Here is a 15,980-nt window from a genome sequence, read left to right on the forward strand (position 1 = left end):
CTGCAAAGAGCTCTATAAAGCACAACTCAACTGAATTGAAATTAAAATGTCAACTACAAAGTTACTGCATGTTTCACAACATAAACACGAGGCTACATAAAAGGTGATAAAAAGGTAAAAGATAATGGTTCACGATGTGCTGTCAGGTGTGTTTCTGTCAGAATTTTGGTCTGGATGATCATTCGATTGCAGTTTTCTGTGTCGGAGGTTGTTTTTTTTTTTTAGTTCAGAGTACAATGGATTGCAGCATCAGTTATATTCCATCACTGTGGGCTCCTGAAAATCAGCCATACCACCTGCCAGCTCAGATGATTTAATGATCTGACTGTAAGTGATGAAATATGTGGCATTAGGTTTAATCATCAAAGTTACCTGGGAATCGTGAGATTCACAGTCCCGATTGGTAAAATCTCCATCGACTTTCCCCAGAACTTGTTTTTCCATCTCACATCTGAAGAGCAAATCAGTGAAAAACATCAGAAATGAGAAACAACCTACAGACCAATCAAATATTTTCATTCTGTCTCAGAATGTAAGAAATAAATCACAATAAAAAATTCTGCTGTATATTAAAGATGCTGAACGAGACTGGCAGCCTCCTCTGCTCATGAGGTGAAGCCCTCACTAATTAGGGATGTTACTCACCTTGCCAGAAGGTGAAGTTCTTAGACTCACAGTGGCAGGCGGAGACGGGAGGGTGGTGGCTCACCTGTGAGACGAGATCAAACGGAAACAGTGTGACAGCTGCTGTTGATGAGATTCTACATCATCACCGTGTCTCTCTCAGTCTTTAGACAGAGGACACACGATGGACTTAAAGACATGCAGCCAGTGACTTTATTGTAGAGTTCAAACAATGACTCGATTATCTGATTAGTTGATTGACAGAAAATGTATATATCTTTATCATTTAAACAATTTTCATGCTTAAATTAAGATGATTTTCAAGTTCCAGCACCTCTGAAATGTTATTTTTTGTCTTTAAAAAACCAGTAACCATAACATAAACAACTACATTATCAAGTTGTCTGATGCCACAGCTAAACACAGTTACTGATAGATTCAGACATTGCTTTGCTGTGTGTAAGTCAGACAGAGTTTACCTGCTCCGAGAAAAAACAGAAGCCCTTGTCTTCCCGAATACATTCATAAGTCTCTCCGAGTAGCGGGTTGAATGGCTTACTTCCTGCTCTGTAGTAAGTGGATGAGTAGCCTGAGACGGCAAAAGCAGCGACGAGAACCTGTCAGAGAGTCAAACAAACACAGCCGACACAAACACAACGGAGCGGATTAGCCGGTTCATATTAGCAGGCATTGTCACAAATAACCAGAGCATTAGCATGCAGCAGGCGCTATCACAAGGACAGAAGACAGATAAAAATAGGAGGATCCAAGGTCGACGGCTGCACTGGAGCATACCACTGCCTTGCAGACAAAACTGAGTGAGGCTATTAACGTAGGCAATGTCATCTCCTATATAAACAAACACAGGTGTGACAAACACAGACATACAGCAGGGATTCAAAACCAGCAGGATTCAACATCCAGCATATGAAAAAAAAATTGCTTTATGAACAGCAACAAAGGGTCGGTATGTCTTTACATGTAACCTGATGAGCACGTGATGAGACAGAGTGACGGCTTCTTTACCATGCGTTCAAAGGGATCCTCGGTCTCAGCGGCCTTGTCCAGCAGCTCGCTGTACTCCAGCTCTTCACACATGCGCTGCAGGGTGTTGAGGGGCTCGTTGAGCTCCACCGGCATGGACACTTTGGACAGGTCCTTGCCAATGTTGTTTCTCAGGATGTTCCAGAGGTTGATGTTGCTGGTGTCAGGACACGGCGCCGGCAGGCAGGTGCGCCGCCCGTTACGGAAGGCACAGCCAGCAAAGTCTCCGTTGGCCACTGGGAATAGAATGATACCTCATCAACCATCCATACCAAGCTATCTGTGACAGTCGCTGCTCTCCTTGTTCTTAACAGTGTAATCTGGCTGATCACAATACACAACATTAAGTGATTTCATTTACGTCACTTCATGTTTTATTACTCTTTAGTTTTTATTGCTTTTAATCTATTTTTATGTTTTTTCACATGTTCTATTTTTAATGTAAAGTAATATGTATTTTGAGAGGCTCTTTGTGAATTGTTTTATATCAACACAATAATAATCATCTTAATTCATAAAGCACTTTAAAAGTCAAGGTTCCAAGCTGCTTCACACATGGCAACATATTAAAATCAAAAAATCATAAAATCGAATCAAATGTGGAAACTTTGGTGAAATGATATGGAAGCTGCAACAATGAGAAGATTAAGTGATTAGTTGATTGACAAGAAAATGAATCCACAACTATTCTGAACATCTTTAATGTGTAAAAAAAAATCTTACTTGCAGCCTTAAATGATAAACATAGACTAGAAAAACCATAAAGGAAATACAAATAATATCAGATAAAAGGGGCAAGTCAAGTGAATTTAAGTCAAATCAGGATAAGAGCTCTGTTCTTTGGTTCAGACTTGTCCTTCAATCCCCCCTGAAACTCTGTCCCCTCTGGTTATTAGCCTGGTGTCTGTGGAGCAGATAAAAAACCTCATGCAGGCTCTGATAGGATGAAAGCTATCAATAACATTTTTAAAAATATCCCAAAATATTACGACAGTCAGTCTAAGGAGGCTAAAACAGGTGAGATGTGGTCATGTTCATGGTTTTTATTAGAAACCTGGCCTGGATCACTTTAGCATTTCTTCTTTGGGTAATTATTGGTCAGTTTGCATAATGTGCGCTGATGTTGGCTTGAAAATACCAGTGTCAGTGAACTGGGATACTGTATTGCTGCAGGGTTTAGGGTTTACAACATCAAATACACTGAAATGATGTGAATGATGTGTATGTGAAGCACACATTTTCAAATCGTTGCTTACAATTACTTTTCCTGCCATCTGTAAAGTTGCTGCAAAAGACTTGATGTTTAATCTGAAATTTAAATTTAGACTAGTCAGATCTCCACATCACTATGTCAGCGCTGGAGAAAGGTCTGTTTCACTATCTGTGACAGTTGAAAAAAATGCTATAGCTTGTTTGCAATGGCAGGCTTTATACCAACAGTCCACATCCAGCTGGACCACAGGTGCTGGACCACACCTAAGACTTAGTCTACTGGTTTCAAAGTAAGAAAAATCTGAGAAAACAGTCAAATTTCAAGCTCAATTTAATCAAGTTCAATAAAGTTCAGCATTTTCCCCAAAAATATTGTGTGTATAAGAAGGGCCATTTAAATTCTTCAGTAAACAAATAATATTTCAAATGCTGATGAAATGTGTGGCGCTGTCAGTTAGGAACACTATCAATTATCTCATTTAGCAGTGACAAAATATCTTTAGGAAATTAGTCTGATTATTACAACAGCTTTTAATTGGGTGAGCTGAATAGCATAGAGAATTATTTTATGAAGCTCAGCGCAAATTCATGCAGGACACGGAAGTCATAAGCCCCAGCTGTAGTCAGCTGACAGCCAGCTGATCAAATCAGCTCCAGTCTCCGACCAACCACAGTCACTCTTCCAAATTAGGCGGTCCATTTAAACTCAAGCCGTCATTCACTGATCTCTCCTTCAACACTGCTGCATGCACATTTCTGCTGCCGGCAAGCTTGCCTCCACCACCCCAGCCTCCACCTGCTTAATCTGAGCCTAAAACGGCTCAATTTATCTAGTTGCTATGACTCTACTCCTGCGGGGGGGTATGCATTGCGCTCCCCAGATTGACCTAGCATGCTGCTTGTCAAATGCGGGGAGCTCCTTGAGCGGAGCCTTCAGCGCCAAGCCTAACTGTATATCATTTGTCGCAATAAATGATTTAAGCAAATGACGAGAGTGTTCCTGAATGAAATACTGTTTATTATAAAGTATGTTAATATTGGAAATTGGAAAATTTTACCAATGTAATCACAACGTGTTAGATTGTAATTATACATTTTAAAGGTGCAATATATAACAATTGGACACCTGCTGAATTCATACAAATAAATAGAGGACAGCGTATCACCAGAGTAATCGCTAACTGCTGCCAACTCTAGCTGCTGTTAGCTAGTTAGCTCAGTTAACCGTGCAGCTAGCGCATCAGCTGACTCTGCCTGGACACGGAGCTTGACACAGTAGAGGTGTGTCAGTGTTGATTACTATAAGACTATCACCTGTTGAGGTGTGAACTGGCTAGGGGCTAGCTGGTTAGCATGCTAACTTAAATAAATATCTCTGCAGCAATTACAGATCTTTTTTTTTGCCTTCAACAGAACATCAGAACTGTTAATTCTTCACCTTCTTATGTTGATAATTCCTACATCTTGCAACTTTAACCATCTAGTATTCCTGATGCCAACTAGCCAGAATAGCAAGATTTTATCGCCTCACTCATCGTGCACATCCCTAGTATGTATTTCAGTTACCTTAAAATAATATTAATTCCAAACTCTCAGACTATAGGAGTGTTTTCATCTTTGTATATACTTCTGTATGTCGCCGTGTTGTATCTGACAAAGATGGAGGAGGGAAGTCCAGTCCGTCCCTTCAGACAGCTTTCATAAAGTCTTGGAGAAGCCCTTGGCACGAAGCAACCCTGCAAAGTCAACTGCCTCAGCCTAACTGATTAATGAGCATCCCAGAACCAATGTGCGCCAGTGTGTCTGTGTGTGTGCACATCTTATAGGAAGCACAGTTGATCCACTGAGTGGGATCCCCTTTTTTATTAAATTTTTCCGAAAAGGGAACTACAGATTCCTGACTCCAGCTCGTGATGGTGCAGGATTGGACCTACTTTGTCTGGAGACGTTATCAGTCACGCTGGCGTTGTCCTCTGAAATGTTATCGCTCACATCGCTGACATATGACTCATCGTCTGAGCCCTGCGAGAGGAACAGGTACAGAGCGGAGTGAGTCAGTGCAGCGTAATACAACACAAACTCTGACCAGAGCAGCCTCACTCACACACACACACACACACACACACACACACACACACACACACACACACACACACACACACACACACAGTTACTGCAGTTCGCCAGTGGCTAACAAACTGCAGCAGTCGTCGGCTAACTGTCCCACTGCAGTAATCACAAGACGAGACACTGCAGCATTTTCATACTTTATATATAGCAAACACAATGGGGCCATTGATGGTGCCAAAGAGAAGCATATTGTAGCAACCTGCTGTAACGGCCTCTATAACATCATCCTGCTGCTGGTGGCGATTTGTCCAACATAGGTCTGAATGGGCCTGCCGAAGGAGCTGGAGGATGGGGGTTGATGAATTTCCTCGGCGAGTAATCCTTCAACGCGGCTCAATGTGTGCCTGGGGTGCTTCAATGCTTAATGGCTCTTCAGAGACCACATATATTTGGAGCAGGGTGTTCACTGGAGTTAAAATGGATACAGACTGCTTTTATAACAAAGCTAGAAGCTACAAATCAAGAGGAGCCGACAGAAGAGGAGTGTTATGATTCTGAGACACAACCGAGAGATTAATCCTCGGGGGATTTGGGGGAAAAAAGTCCTCCCGTGTGCCTGACTCAGTTTAGGTTAAACACACTATCTCTGCTTTTCATGCTGCCCTCAATAATTGCAGACTAACTCCAGCTCCACACGCAGACATGACAGTGACATTTTATCTGGTTTCCCAGCAGCAGGGCTAGTTTAACCCCCTCCCCATCCTTTGTCAAAGCTGCTTCTCTTCTGTCCACTGTTATACCTCATTCTCAGACGAGCTGGCTGACAGAAGCACTTCCTGGGCGTCAAAGAACTCTGAGACGGACTCCGACATGGAGAGTCGGCTCTCATTAGATGCCTGCTGAGTCAGAGGGATCCCCATCTGTTCCCCGGCCTGCAGGCAAACACACAAGATGATGCAATGATGACAGGCCGAAGAAGCAAAACAGCCTGAACAAACACAAACACCATCAGAAGACAACACAGTCCATTTTTGCAGCATGTGTATCCTTGCCGGAGGGCAAGCTCCCATCCGCTTCTAATTAGTCATTTTTTCCATTAACCTTGATGTCAGGTTCTGCATAGAATAATGATCCTTTAAGCTTACCTGCCAGCGCGCACTGGAAACACCATCAATATATATAAGGACAGGAATCAATAATGCAATTGACAAACGCAAGGAGGCAACCACTACAAGTGCCAGGCCAGCCTTGGAAACCTTTCCTGTTTTATCAATGTAAGAGTCAGAAATTAGCTTTGTCAGTGACGGGCTGACCTCATTGACCTACCTCGTCAGGCGTGGAGATGATGTTCACACTGACAACTTGTTCAGTCAGGACTGATTCAGAGTGGATGCGGTTGAGTCGGGTGCGAAGTTCTGCATTTTGGGACAGCGCCTAAATGATAAAAATGTGGTATTTTTTTTTTACATGAAATTGTATGTTCATAACTAAACAGGATCAACTGTTGACTGCTTCATTTACTGGTTAGGTGTTTGCTCCATTTCTGTGTGGCCGCTTGGAGAGAATCCGCTATGACAGAACTGACCGGGGCATTTTTACTGTGAGTAGCATGGACATCGACTCTAAACCCCATGCACAGTGACGTCGCTTGTTGTTCTTGTTGTTGTCATTTTGTGGACAGGAAGATTGCAGACATATTTACATCTTTGACGTGTGGTCGAGCTTGTGCACAGTGGAGATTTCTGCCTTACATAAAGGTGTAAAAACAACAACAACATATTTTTAAATCAATTTAGGCTCTGGAGACTTGGTTTATGCCAGACGAGCTGTATGGAGTCTCTTCATGCTTTTTTGGTTGTCTTTATAATGTTTAAAACAAGTCCCCATTGACTTCAGTTGTTTAGGAGAATGCTGCAATGCTGTTTTGCTGTGAAGCTCTAGAAATGTTTTGTGGACTACAAAACTTCAACCGACCATCCGCACGAGTGTGAGCAGATAATGACTGAATTTTTTCATTTTTCAGTGAACTTCTCTTTTAGGTCCGATATTCAGTCTCCTGTAAGTGCTGTTTTTGTCAATTCTTGAAGGAAATATCTGGCTCTTAAATTGCTAAAAGCTTCACTGTTCCTTTAATGATCCCCCTTGGGAGAAATTCGCAGGTAACACAGCAGTACAGAGGGAAATAAGCAGGAAATTAGTAACAGCACCAGAGTCTCAAAAAATAGAGATTAAAACTGTCTGATGTTTGGAGCTAGCAGTGGATTCATTTGAGCTATTTACCTGGAAACAGCTGCCTGCTGCTCACCAAACCAAACCAAACCAAAACAACACGCTGGAAGAAGTAAAAACACTCACTTCATTATTATGAACAACCCCTCATACATGCAAGCAGTCCACTTTTATGAAAAATCTTCCAGTTACCTAAGTAAAAATGTGCATGGGGAATAAAATACAAAAGGAAAGTGATTCCCCACAGAGATTTACAGAGCTGGAATCAGCATCTGTTGCTTTAACAACCATGATTCCTGACTATCAACTTCCCACAGAGCTTTGCTGTAAAAGCCTGACCTCAGGCCTACGACAACATTGTCACACGGGCATCCAATTAGGAACAAAGTGGAGATAAAGCAGCAGAAACATTTCACCAAAATGATGTCAACTGTTAGCAGAGGAACAGTCCAATTAAATGACTGGAGTAGAGAGACAGCCCCAAGGAGCCGAGTTAATGAACTGCACAATGCATTTCCCTCTCTCACCAATTAATATGGGAGAAGATGATTGAACTTTCACTACTCACTCGCCTGTGCTCTCATCTCCACACACTATCTTTTTCAATAGCAATTACCGTGACCGCTTGGAATGAGCTGTAGCTTGTGTGTTTCATGTGACAGCCCGTCAACGTGAGCACATCTTCTAACATGACGACTACAAAACCGATCCGAGTCTGAAGACACATGGCTCGATTTGCTACAGTAATTTCCCCAGCAATGTCCCCGATCACTCCTGGTAATTACACGTTAAAACAGCCACACACTGAGCATTACGAATGTGAAGTAGCCAAATATGACAAACGGCTGAGATTAACTAACCCTAACTAATGGTCGAAAGAAGAAGGCATCATGGGTAATGGTTGAAGACGGCTCATTACCTGTGACAGAGACTTCCTGAGAGAGTTGATCTGGGCTGATTGGTCCGACTGCTCCTGGTCGGACAGAATCTGTTTAATCTTTTCTTTCTCTATGGCCACGGTGTTGAAGGCAGACTTCAGCAAAGAGTGGACTGCACAGAGACAGACAGGACACAAGGACATCAGTAGCATTCACACTGAATGTACAGTCAAATTTTTTCAATCAACCCAGTGACACATTGAGGTTGCCTGTCGTGACCCACAGTCTCCCACTTGAAAACTCCTGATGTAGGATAGAATAGTGAAGAACGTTCAAAATCCAAGATGTTGTCCTCGATTTGTTGGTTTTGTTCAGCAAACTGTACAAAGCCGAGACTGTCCATTTATTTTCTACTTAATTCACCAATAGCTGTGCCAGTGTGTCAGAAAATGTGCATAAGCAATTAACAGAACTGTAGTTTAAGAGGAAAACCCAGTTAACATGTATACCAACTTCAGCTTTGGTGAATGTTGTTATCAGCTGTAATAACTTTACACTTACTAAGTTCATATTGATATCTGGGAAGATGCCGCCATCGCTTTAAGAAGTCCAACAAGGCAGCACAACAGGTCAGACCGGTGGTTTTGCTAGACTGTCTAAGGCTTTTTAAGTTAAAACTGATAATGAGCTGATCCATTATATGTCTAATAAGCCCTCACTTCACAGAAAAACTTTTTACATGCAATTATGACAAGTATGGCAGGTCAAAGTTCAACCAGAACAAGTCTGTTTTAAACTTTGACAGAAGTTAACAGCAGTTTGTTTAATTACATTTTACTGCTCATTTTTATTCAATCTTCTAAATAAATTTGGCTAACCTTGAACTTTATTTAAAACCTGTGTGAATGTGTTTCTTGACCCGTCTGACTTCTTTTTAATGATGTCACCTTATCTCGGTAATCTTGCAATTACTTTTAGAGGTTAATCGTATCATAACCAATGGAAACAAAAGGTAAAACTACTGTGAAAAAAACAGAATAATCCATTAAGATTTTACTAAACACTGGGACAAATCTCGCCTAATAACCCCTGATGATGCAGTCATGTGTTCTGCCTGCCCGCCTGCCTACCTTTCTGGGCGATGGTGCAGAATTCCTCCTGAAGTTTAATGTAGTCACTGGCACACTCTCCGCTGTCTGTCAGCCGCGAGACGGGGGGCTGAAAGTCTACCAGCTCGGCACACAGGTTGGGGTTGGATGAATGGAGGCGGATGGGGGACATGCTGGTAGACAGGGGGACCTTCGAGAGAGACGACGACCACAGAGGACCACTGTCAATCAGCTGAGAGGACAAAAGATGTGTTGTGTGTCTGACAGCCACAACCAGCCATGAGAGGAGAGAACCTCGATATGATAAGGCATATTGTTGTCTCTGAATTTACAATTTAAAATCTGACGTGTAACACTGAGGAGCAATAACAGTCTTTTCTCATTACTTCCCTAAATAATAACACAATAACTGCATCTTCTTGGGATATAACCTGTGAAGATTCAAGTTAATTACATATCAAGAACTGGTAAATAAATAGCGTCTGAACTTGCTGCATTGCTTTGCCTTTTGGGATGAACAGCTGTTCAGCCACTACTGAGGAGCCTTTAGATTCTGTGATGGACAAATCTATTCATGAGAGAACAACATCTTGCCTAAAATGTCCCTTTTAGCACAGTTGGTTGGTTAAAAAGACAAAGCAGCAGAGATTGAAATCACATTTAGCCGTTTCAGGTAGGACAGCTGAAATAAATTAGGCAAAATCAGTGAAAATGAGCAAAGATGGAAAAAACATTACTCAGGCTGACACACCACACTAATGAGTGCAAGTTGCCGTGCAGACTGACTACAGAACAAAAAGAAGACAGAGAAAATGAATACAATTTTGTCTCAACTGTAGATGTGTGCTAGACTTACATACTTAGACAGGAATCAAACAAGCCTTCTCAGTTATATCTAAGACTCTCTGACCACTAACCAACACTTTGAACTTATCTTACACTGAATAATTACTGTACTTTATATGGAGAATATACTGTGTCTATTTAAATCCAATAAATGTAATATAATACTTGTTGTTTTATTCGATTTCCTTACCATATACTCATCTCTTGTGTCATAACTGAATCAAAAACATATGCTAAATAAATACCATTTTCCTTTTTTTGTTATTCACACAGTGGCCATTTTCCTCTGATGTCATGCTCAGCGGAGATGTTGAGGATGTCAGAGGAAAATGGCCACCATGTAAATATATGATACATTCATTGCATTAACTTGTTTTTTTGTTTTACATTGTGAGCTGAATGAATCATATCTGAGTGTGTTTAACAGTGAATGCAAGTCTGTAAATGTTAAAACTGTGTGTCTCAATATGGGAGAGCAAATCAAAAAACAGATACCTGAAGCTGGAATTTTGCATCTTTGCCGACACTTTTAGTTCTCCATCTTCTGTTCAAGCGCTTTTCTTTCTTTGACAACTCAACACAATTGGTCTTTGTGTCATGCATGGATCAAAATATGCAAAATGTGGTTATTAGGACAAACAAATCACACAAAAAAAACATTAAAACAAGCACATTGGTTGCAGTGAAATGGCAACGGAAGACAACATTACCACAAATGAGTTGCAAATAAAATATTGAGACAAATGAGATTTTTCACATAAAAAAGGAATCATAAAAGAATTATAATAATAATTTAAGTAAATAAATAGTGATCAGTTAGAGAGGCTGGCAGGTGTTCTGTGAGCTCCTCTGACAGGCAGTAAGGTGACTGCTGTGGTTGTAAAAGACTTTTCCTTTCTCACACTGACAGACCTCCATCACTACCTGAGTGTGTGTGTGTGTGTGTGTGTGTGTGTGTGTGTGAGTAACTTCTTTACCTGCATTTCTGTGAAGTTGGGCGCTGACTGTGTCCTTTGCAGAATTTCCAGACTCTGCAATAACCGGCTCAGCTCGGTCAGGTTGGACTGGCATCGTGCAAGCTCTGAAAATAAAATTCACACCCACACACAAGCAAACACATTCACTGTTAGGTGTCATGAAATGGGTCATCAATCCTCCACTGAAGGTTCAGAGAACGTATCGTAAGGCATGATTGAATCTACTTCTTTCAGAAATCCGATTTGGTTCCTGCATGAGAAAATAAAATAGCACTCACCCTCTGCGCACTTGTCCATCTCCTCTGATTCCTGCAGCCATGCAGCCACCTTGCTCTGGCCGTTACTGTAGGAGGCTGGCAGGCTGCTGTTGCTGCTGTTGTTGGGGGCCACAGGCTGCCACGGCAAGCTGCTTGGCTTCGCCTGCTGTAGGGTCAGAATTGTCTGTTTAGTTTACTTTACTGTGTGCAACGTGTTTTGGTCATAGTATAGTTCTTAAAGCGGCACTGACATTGTGAAAGAAGAGATATTCTAAATGAACAGAGGACTGAAACTGCCAAAACTGGAAATAATAAAATAAGTTACTTTGCCATTAAATGCACCAAAAATAATTAGAGATAAATGTAGGCTTCAAATCATCTATAAGATGTGACATAAATTGACATTTCTGCTTTAATTTGCCTCTGTGTTTATTTACCTTTATATTAATTCAACTCTTTATTTACTTTCCATTTAATTTTCCATTTTTGTTTTTTTAAATGTATTTATTCAGATATGTATGTCTGTTCGATACTTTCCCTTTGCACTTCCTCCTATTTATTGAATTTAATTAAAATAACAAATAAAATAGAACATTAAAGGGTAAAGTAAATAAATAGATGAATTATGAAAAGGTAAATAAAAACAGGGACAAATTAAAGCAGAGACATCAACTTATATTACATTTTCTAAATCAATCAATGCCTACATTCATAAAAAATATTATCATTGATGCATTTAATGGCATATGTATTTATTAATGGAACCTTTTGTTCATTTATTAGTGATTTAGCCCATTATAGTCCTCCATACAAATCATGGCTATGATTTACAATAATAAAAGTGCATCTTGTGACTTTTGTGTCTCATAATAAATGTGTCTAAGTTTGGGCAACGTCAAGTACCTCAGATGTAACATGAAGGTTATGTTCTGTATATTGGATCAATTAAGTTCAAGATGGGGGATCTGGTCTAGAAGAGGTATGTTGAAGTTGAAATTTAGCAAAATAAGGAATAATCAGGTGAAAGCAGCAAATATTTGACATTCTTTCTTAACAAATGTCTCATTCAATTTTGTTAGAAGTGACAGATCCTTACTGGGCTCTTCTGGATATAACAACATCACTGGTATTTAAATGCATCCCTCATTCTCTACTGGAACGATCTTATCTTCTGTCACCTCGATCCACCTGCAACAGCTGCAGTAGATCTAAATTTTAAATGTCAATAAAAGTACTTATTAAATAAAGCCAGTTGAATCATAAGAATACATTGTTGTACTGTCTGCTTTAAGGAGCACTTAGAGAACAAATACTGCCATACAGAAGCTTCCAAAGAGACCTTGGCAGTCCTCCTTCCAAAACTAAGTCTTTCGTCTCGCAGTTAATTCTGACTCGAGGACTGGAGTCTCCCATTTGAGCTGTTCTACTGGGAGAGCTTGTCAGGCTGCAGCCAGATGCCCTGAATCACATCCTACTGATCACCTCTAATGGCCTGCATGAGGCACGGAGCCACACTCCCTGAAGAACTTTGTGGCTGCATCCTCACAAATACTCACAGTTCAGACACGTCAGCAAGGTGCATAGGCTGACACGCTGAACTGAAGACAAACCCTTTCTGTTATCCTAATGATCAGAATATAAATACTGGCACAATCAGCATTACTGGGCAGTTATCCAGCTGCACATTCACAGCCTTTAGTTTCGCAATTAGCCACGTATCAGAGGGAACAGATTACGACCATTTGGTAGAACAGTACTTTTATGGAGATGTTCTTTTTAAACAGGTGAATTGAAAGGATTGAAAGTGAAAGGTGTAAAATCAGGTAACACTATAAAGCCTTCCTGTCGTTACTGAGAATTTTACTTCCTCTCGTCTGGATGACATTTTGATACACTCTCCCAGTTTACAGTAAAAACGGAACGAGGCAATCTCTCAGTCCCTGTGACATATCCTTCTTGAATAAGTAATCGCACTCTGCTCAGCGCACGGAGAGAGAGAGTCTTCTTTTAGGCTTGATACAAAGTAGAAGAATTAAAAATGTTCAGGCTACTTTGGTTCGATCCCATTGTCACATCAAAATCTGTATTGTTAGGTTTCAGTTTTTCAGCTCATATTTGTACAGAAATAATCAGCAATAATTCCGATCATTTATAATCATCTCCGCCACCGAGGTTATTTTCCAATTGGGTCCATTTGTTTGTTAGTTGGTTGGGTGATCAGCTGGATTACACAAGAAACTACTAAAAGCATTTCCATGAAACTTCAACGTAGGATTGGTCTCAGCCCAAAATAGAATGGCTGACATCTATGATACACATTGATCAAACTTGATGCTGACCCTAGATCTGGTGAGCCTAATCCACGCTGAGCAATTATCCATGGTTGAAAATTTAGAGTGATACAGGGCTATTAAGTTTGATACTGGATTCAGTGTGACTGAATTAAAGGGGACTGTCAAAGAATCAAGAATGTCAAATAGTGTCGGGTTCCAGCTACTCAAATGTAAAAAAATGTCCCTATTTTCATCCAGGCTTAACAACATGGTAAAAAAAATGATATTGTGATTATTTTGACAGATATTACACTTACACAATATGATTCACAATTAGTGGGAATGATGAAATTATTAAAATCATGATGTGACTTTCGTTGGGCTCTGTATTAAACAACAAAGTTTTCTTACATCTGGAGAACAGGTTTTTGGGGCCAGAGCATCTCTGCAGCTCTATAGTACTTCATCAATATGCTGTATAACTGTGTTGCCCCGGTTCTCATACATTTTTTAAATCATATGATTGACCAATAATTACAATAATCACGAGCTGCAACACTATTTACAAGCACAGTCTATAGTGTTATGAGGAGGGGGGTGAGACTCACCTTGGCTTCCCGCACCACACTCGATGCAGGTTGGGGGGACTCAATGGCAGCTGGGGGAGGAAATGTTCGCATGGTGGCCTCCCGCGGAGATCGCACAATCTCGTTCTGGCGGTAAAGCCGGTGATGACGCAACTTTGACACCCAGGCATCAAAGATGTCTTGAGATTTGACCTAAATAAGAAGAGGACGGACAGCTTTTCACTTAACTGACCTCCTGTTCATCAGCAGTAAAATCACAGTATTGACTCCTCCCATCAGTATTACCTTGAGGTGATAGATATGCTCCTCGGTGTCCAGGTCGATACGACGGGCCCTCTTCTTGATGGACATGACTGAGAGGCCAACGTCGATGCTGCCATGAAGTTTTCCTTTTTGAATCTAGGGACATTTTTTTTTTCAGTTAACTCAGTTCACCCAATCATTTTTTCTTCCACTGATGTTTCAGGGATTCCCAACCAGGGCAAACTGAACGCAGGGGGCTTTTCTGCACTTACAGTGGGTTACAGTAGTGGTATTGTGATTGTATTTGCTAATTTGAGAAAAAAATTTATAACTTGGTAAAAGATATATTTATATATATTCACATGTAGAATGAAAGAGAAAAATAAGAATGCTGAATGTATTTAACACAAAAAAAACAACTAACCTAACTTATATCGCAGATAGAAAGATATATTGCATCAGTGTATATGGTGTCTGAAATGCCCAGGTATGAAAACTTTTCTTTTTAGAGGATTTGAATGAAGAAAAAGATGTTTGTTGTTATCAAATTCTCAGTGAAGGTACACTGAATGTCTGTGCAGCATTTTATACCCACATTTGAATCATAATTGAAAAAAATGTGTGTGTATCAGCCGAGAAGTTCTTACTTCTTAATAGTCATATTGGCGACAAAAATCTAGTATAGTATACTTCATGAAAAAGGATCCAGAATCACTACATCTTGTATAGCAAAAATATCATTTTATGTAGTTAATAGTAATAAATTATATCTAGCTTAAACAAACACATTTGCAAGGCGTCAGATGATGTTAATAAAGAGGTGCTTGAGCTCACCTGATAGAAATGTGCTGTTATAGTACGCCATGCAGAAAAGATTTATGTAGTTATTATTACTATTATTATTATTATGCTATTATTAGAGAAGCTGACAGGAAACAAGGGGAGAGGTGAAACTGAACTGGGGGCATTGTGTACAATTGCATAACTGATATTCCAAATACTGAGGATGATACTGGTATTCTTCAGTATTTTGCAGATGGATAAGTGTGTGAAAATAATTCACTTATTATTAATCCAAAGAAGACATTGTGTGGCCTTAATGTTAACTCTCACACAGATTGAACAAGTTTCCTCCAATAAATATTTAAGCATGTTTGATCTTGGAGGGAAAATATAGGTTATATCTGTAGCAAGGTGCAACAGCATGTTTAGTTTAAGAGACTGAGGGAATTTGGAGCAAACAAAAGATCCTGTGATTGATTTCTCAATCTATGATACAGTGTTACGCAGTATGGAATCAGTGCCTGGTACAGTTTCTGTCAGTCCAGCTTAAAGCTCGACTGCTACCTATCTGCACAAATCTGTGGGTGAAACGCTTGAGACAAGCTTTCAATTTACACCAGACCCCTCTCCTATTTCATTTGAAGAATATAAGCTTTATAAACCAGATAACCTTCAGACAAGAGTTCCTTAACCACTTGGCTAATTGCAGCCCCTTAAACAGCACTGACACATGATAAACTCGGTACAAGTGCTCCACAGTGTGCCCGTTTCCTTTGTCACAGTCATGTGTTACATTTCCATTTGGTCCCGAAAGTTCGAGCTTTCGTGCAAAGGGGCATGGCGTGCAG

General features: G+C 40.3%; 1 protein-coding gene across 6 annotated transcripts in view; it reads right to left on the reverse strand.

Annotated features, from left to right (window-relative positions):
- The window catches only part of osbpl6 (oxysterol binding protein-like 6), a 52,294-nt gene that overhangs the window by 7,802 nt on the left and 28,512 nt on the right, over window positions 1-15,980 (reverse strand). Inside the window, exons 5-18 of one of the 6 annotated variants that reach the window (XM_030428303.1) lie at window positions 14,392-14,505; window positions 14,128-14,298; window positions 11,268-11,412; window positions 10,990-11,093; window positions 10,508-10,600; window positions 9,188-9,356; window positions 8,099-8,229; window positions 6,277-6,384; window positions 5,751-5,882; window positions 4,815-4,902; window positions 1,651-1,904; window positions 1,104-1,241; window positions 646-709; window positions 373-451 (exon numbers count right to left, since the gene is read on the reverse strand). In XM_030428303.1, the coding sequence (XP_030284163.1) occupies window positions 373-451; window positions 646-709; window positions 1,104-1,241; window positions 1,651-1,904; window positions 4,815-4,902; window positions 5,751-5,882; window positions 6,277-6,384; window positions 8,099-8,229; window positions 9,188-9,356; window positions 10,508-10,600; window positions 10,990-11,093; window positions 11,268-11,412; window positions 14,128-14,298; window positions 14,392-14,505 (1,790 nt within the window). Of the gene's footprint in view, window positions 1-372; window positions 452-645; window positions 710-1,103; window positions 1,242-1,650; window positions 1,905-4,814; window positions 4,903-5,750; window positions 5,883-6,276; window positions 6,385-8,098; window positions 8,230-9,187; window positions 9,399-10,507; window positions 10,601-10,989; window positions 11,094-11,267; window positions 11,413-14,127; window positions 14,299-14,391; window positions 14,506-15,980 lie in introns of all 6 variants that reach the window. The other 5 variants (XM_030428302.1, XM_030428306.1, XM_030428304.1 and 2 more) reach the window with 5 other exon arrangements.

The sequence above is a fragment of the Sparus aurata genome, chromosome 9 (assembly GCF_900880675.1).
Source record: "Sparus aurata chromosome 9, fSpaAur1.1, whole genome shotgun sequence".
NCBI lineage: Eukaryota > Metazoa > Chordata > Actinopteri > Spariformes > Sparidae > Sparus > Sparus aurata.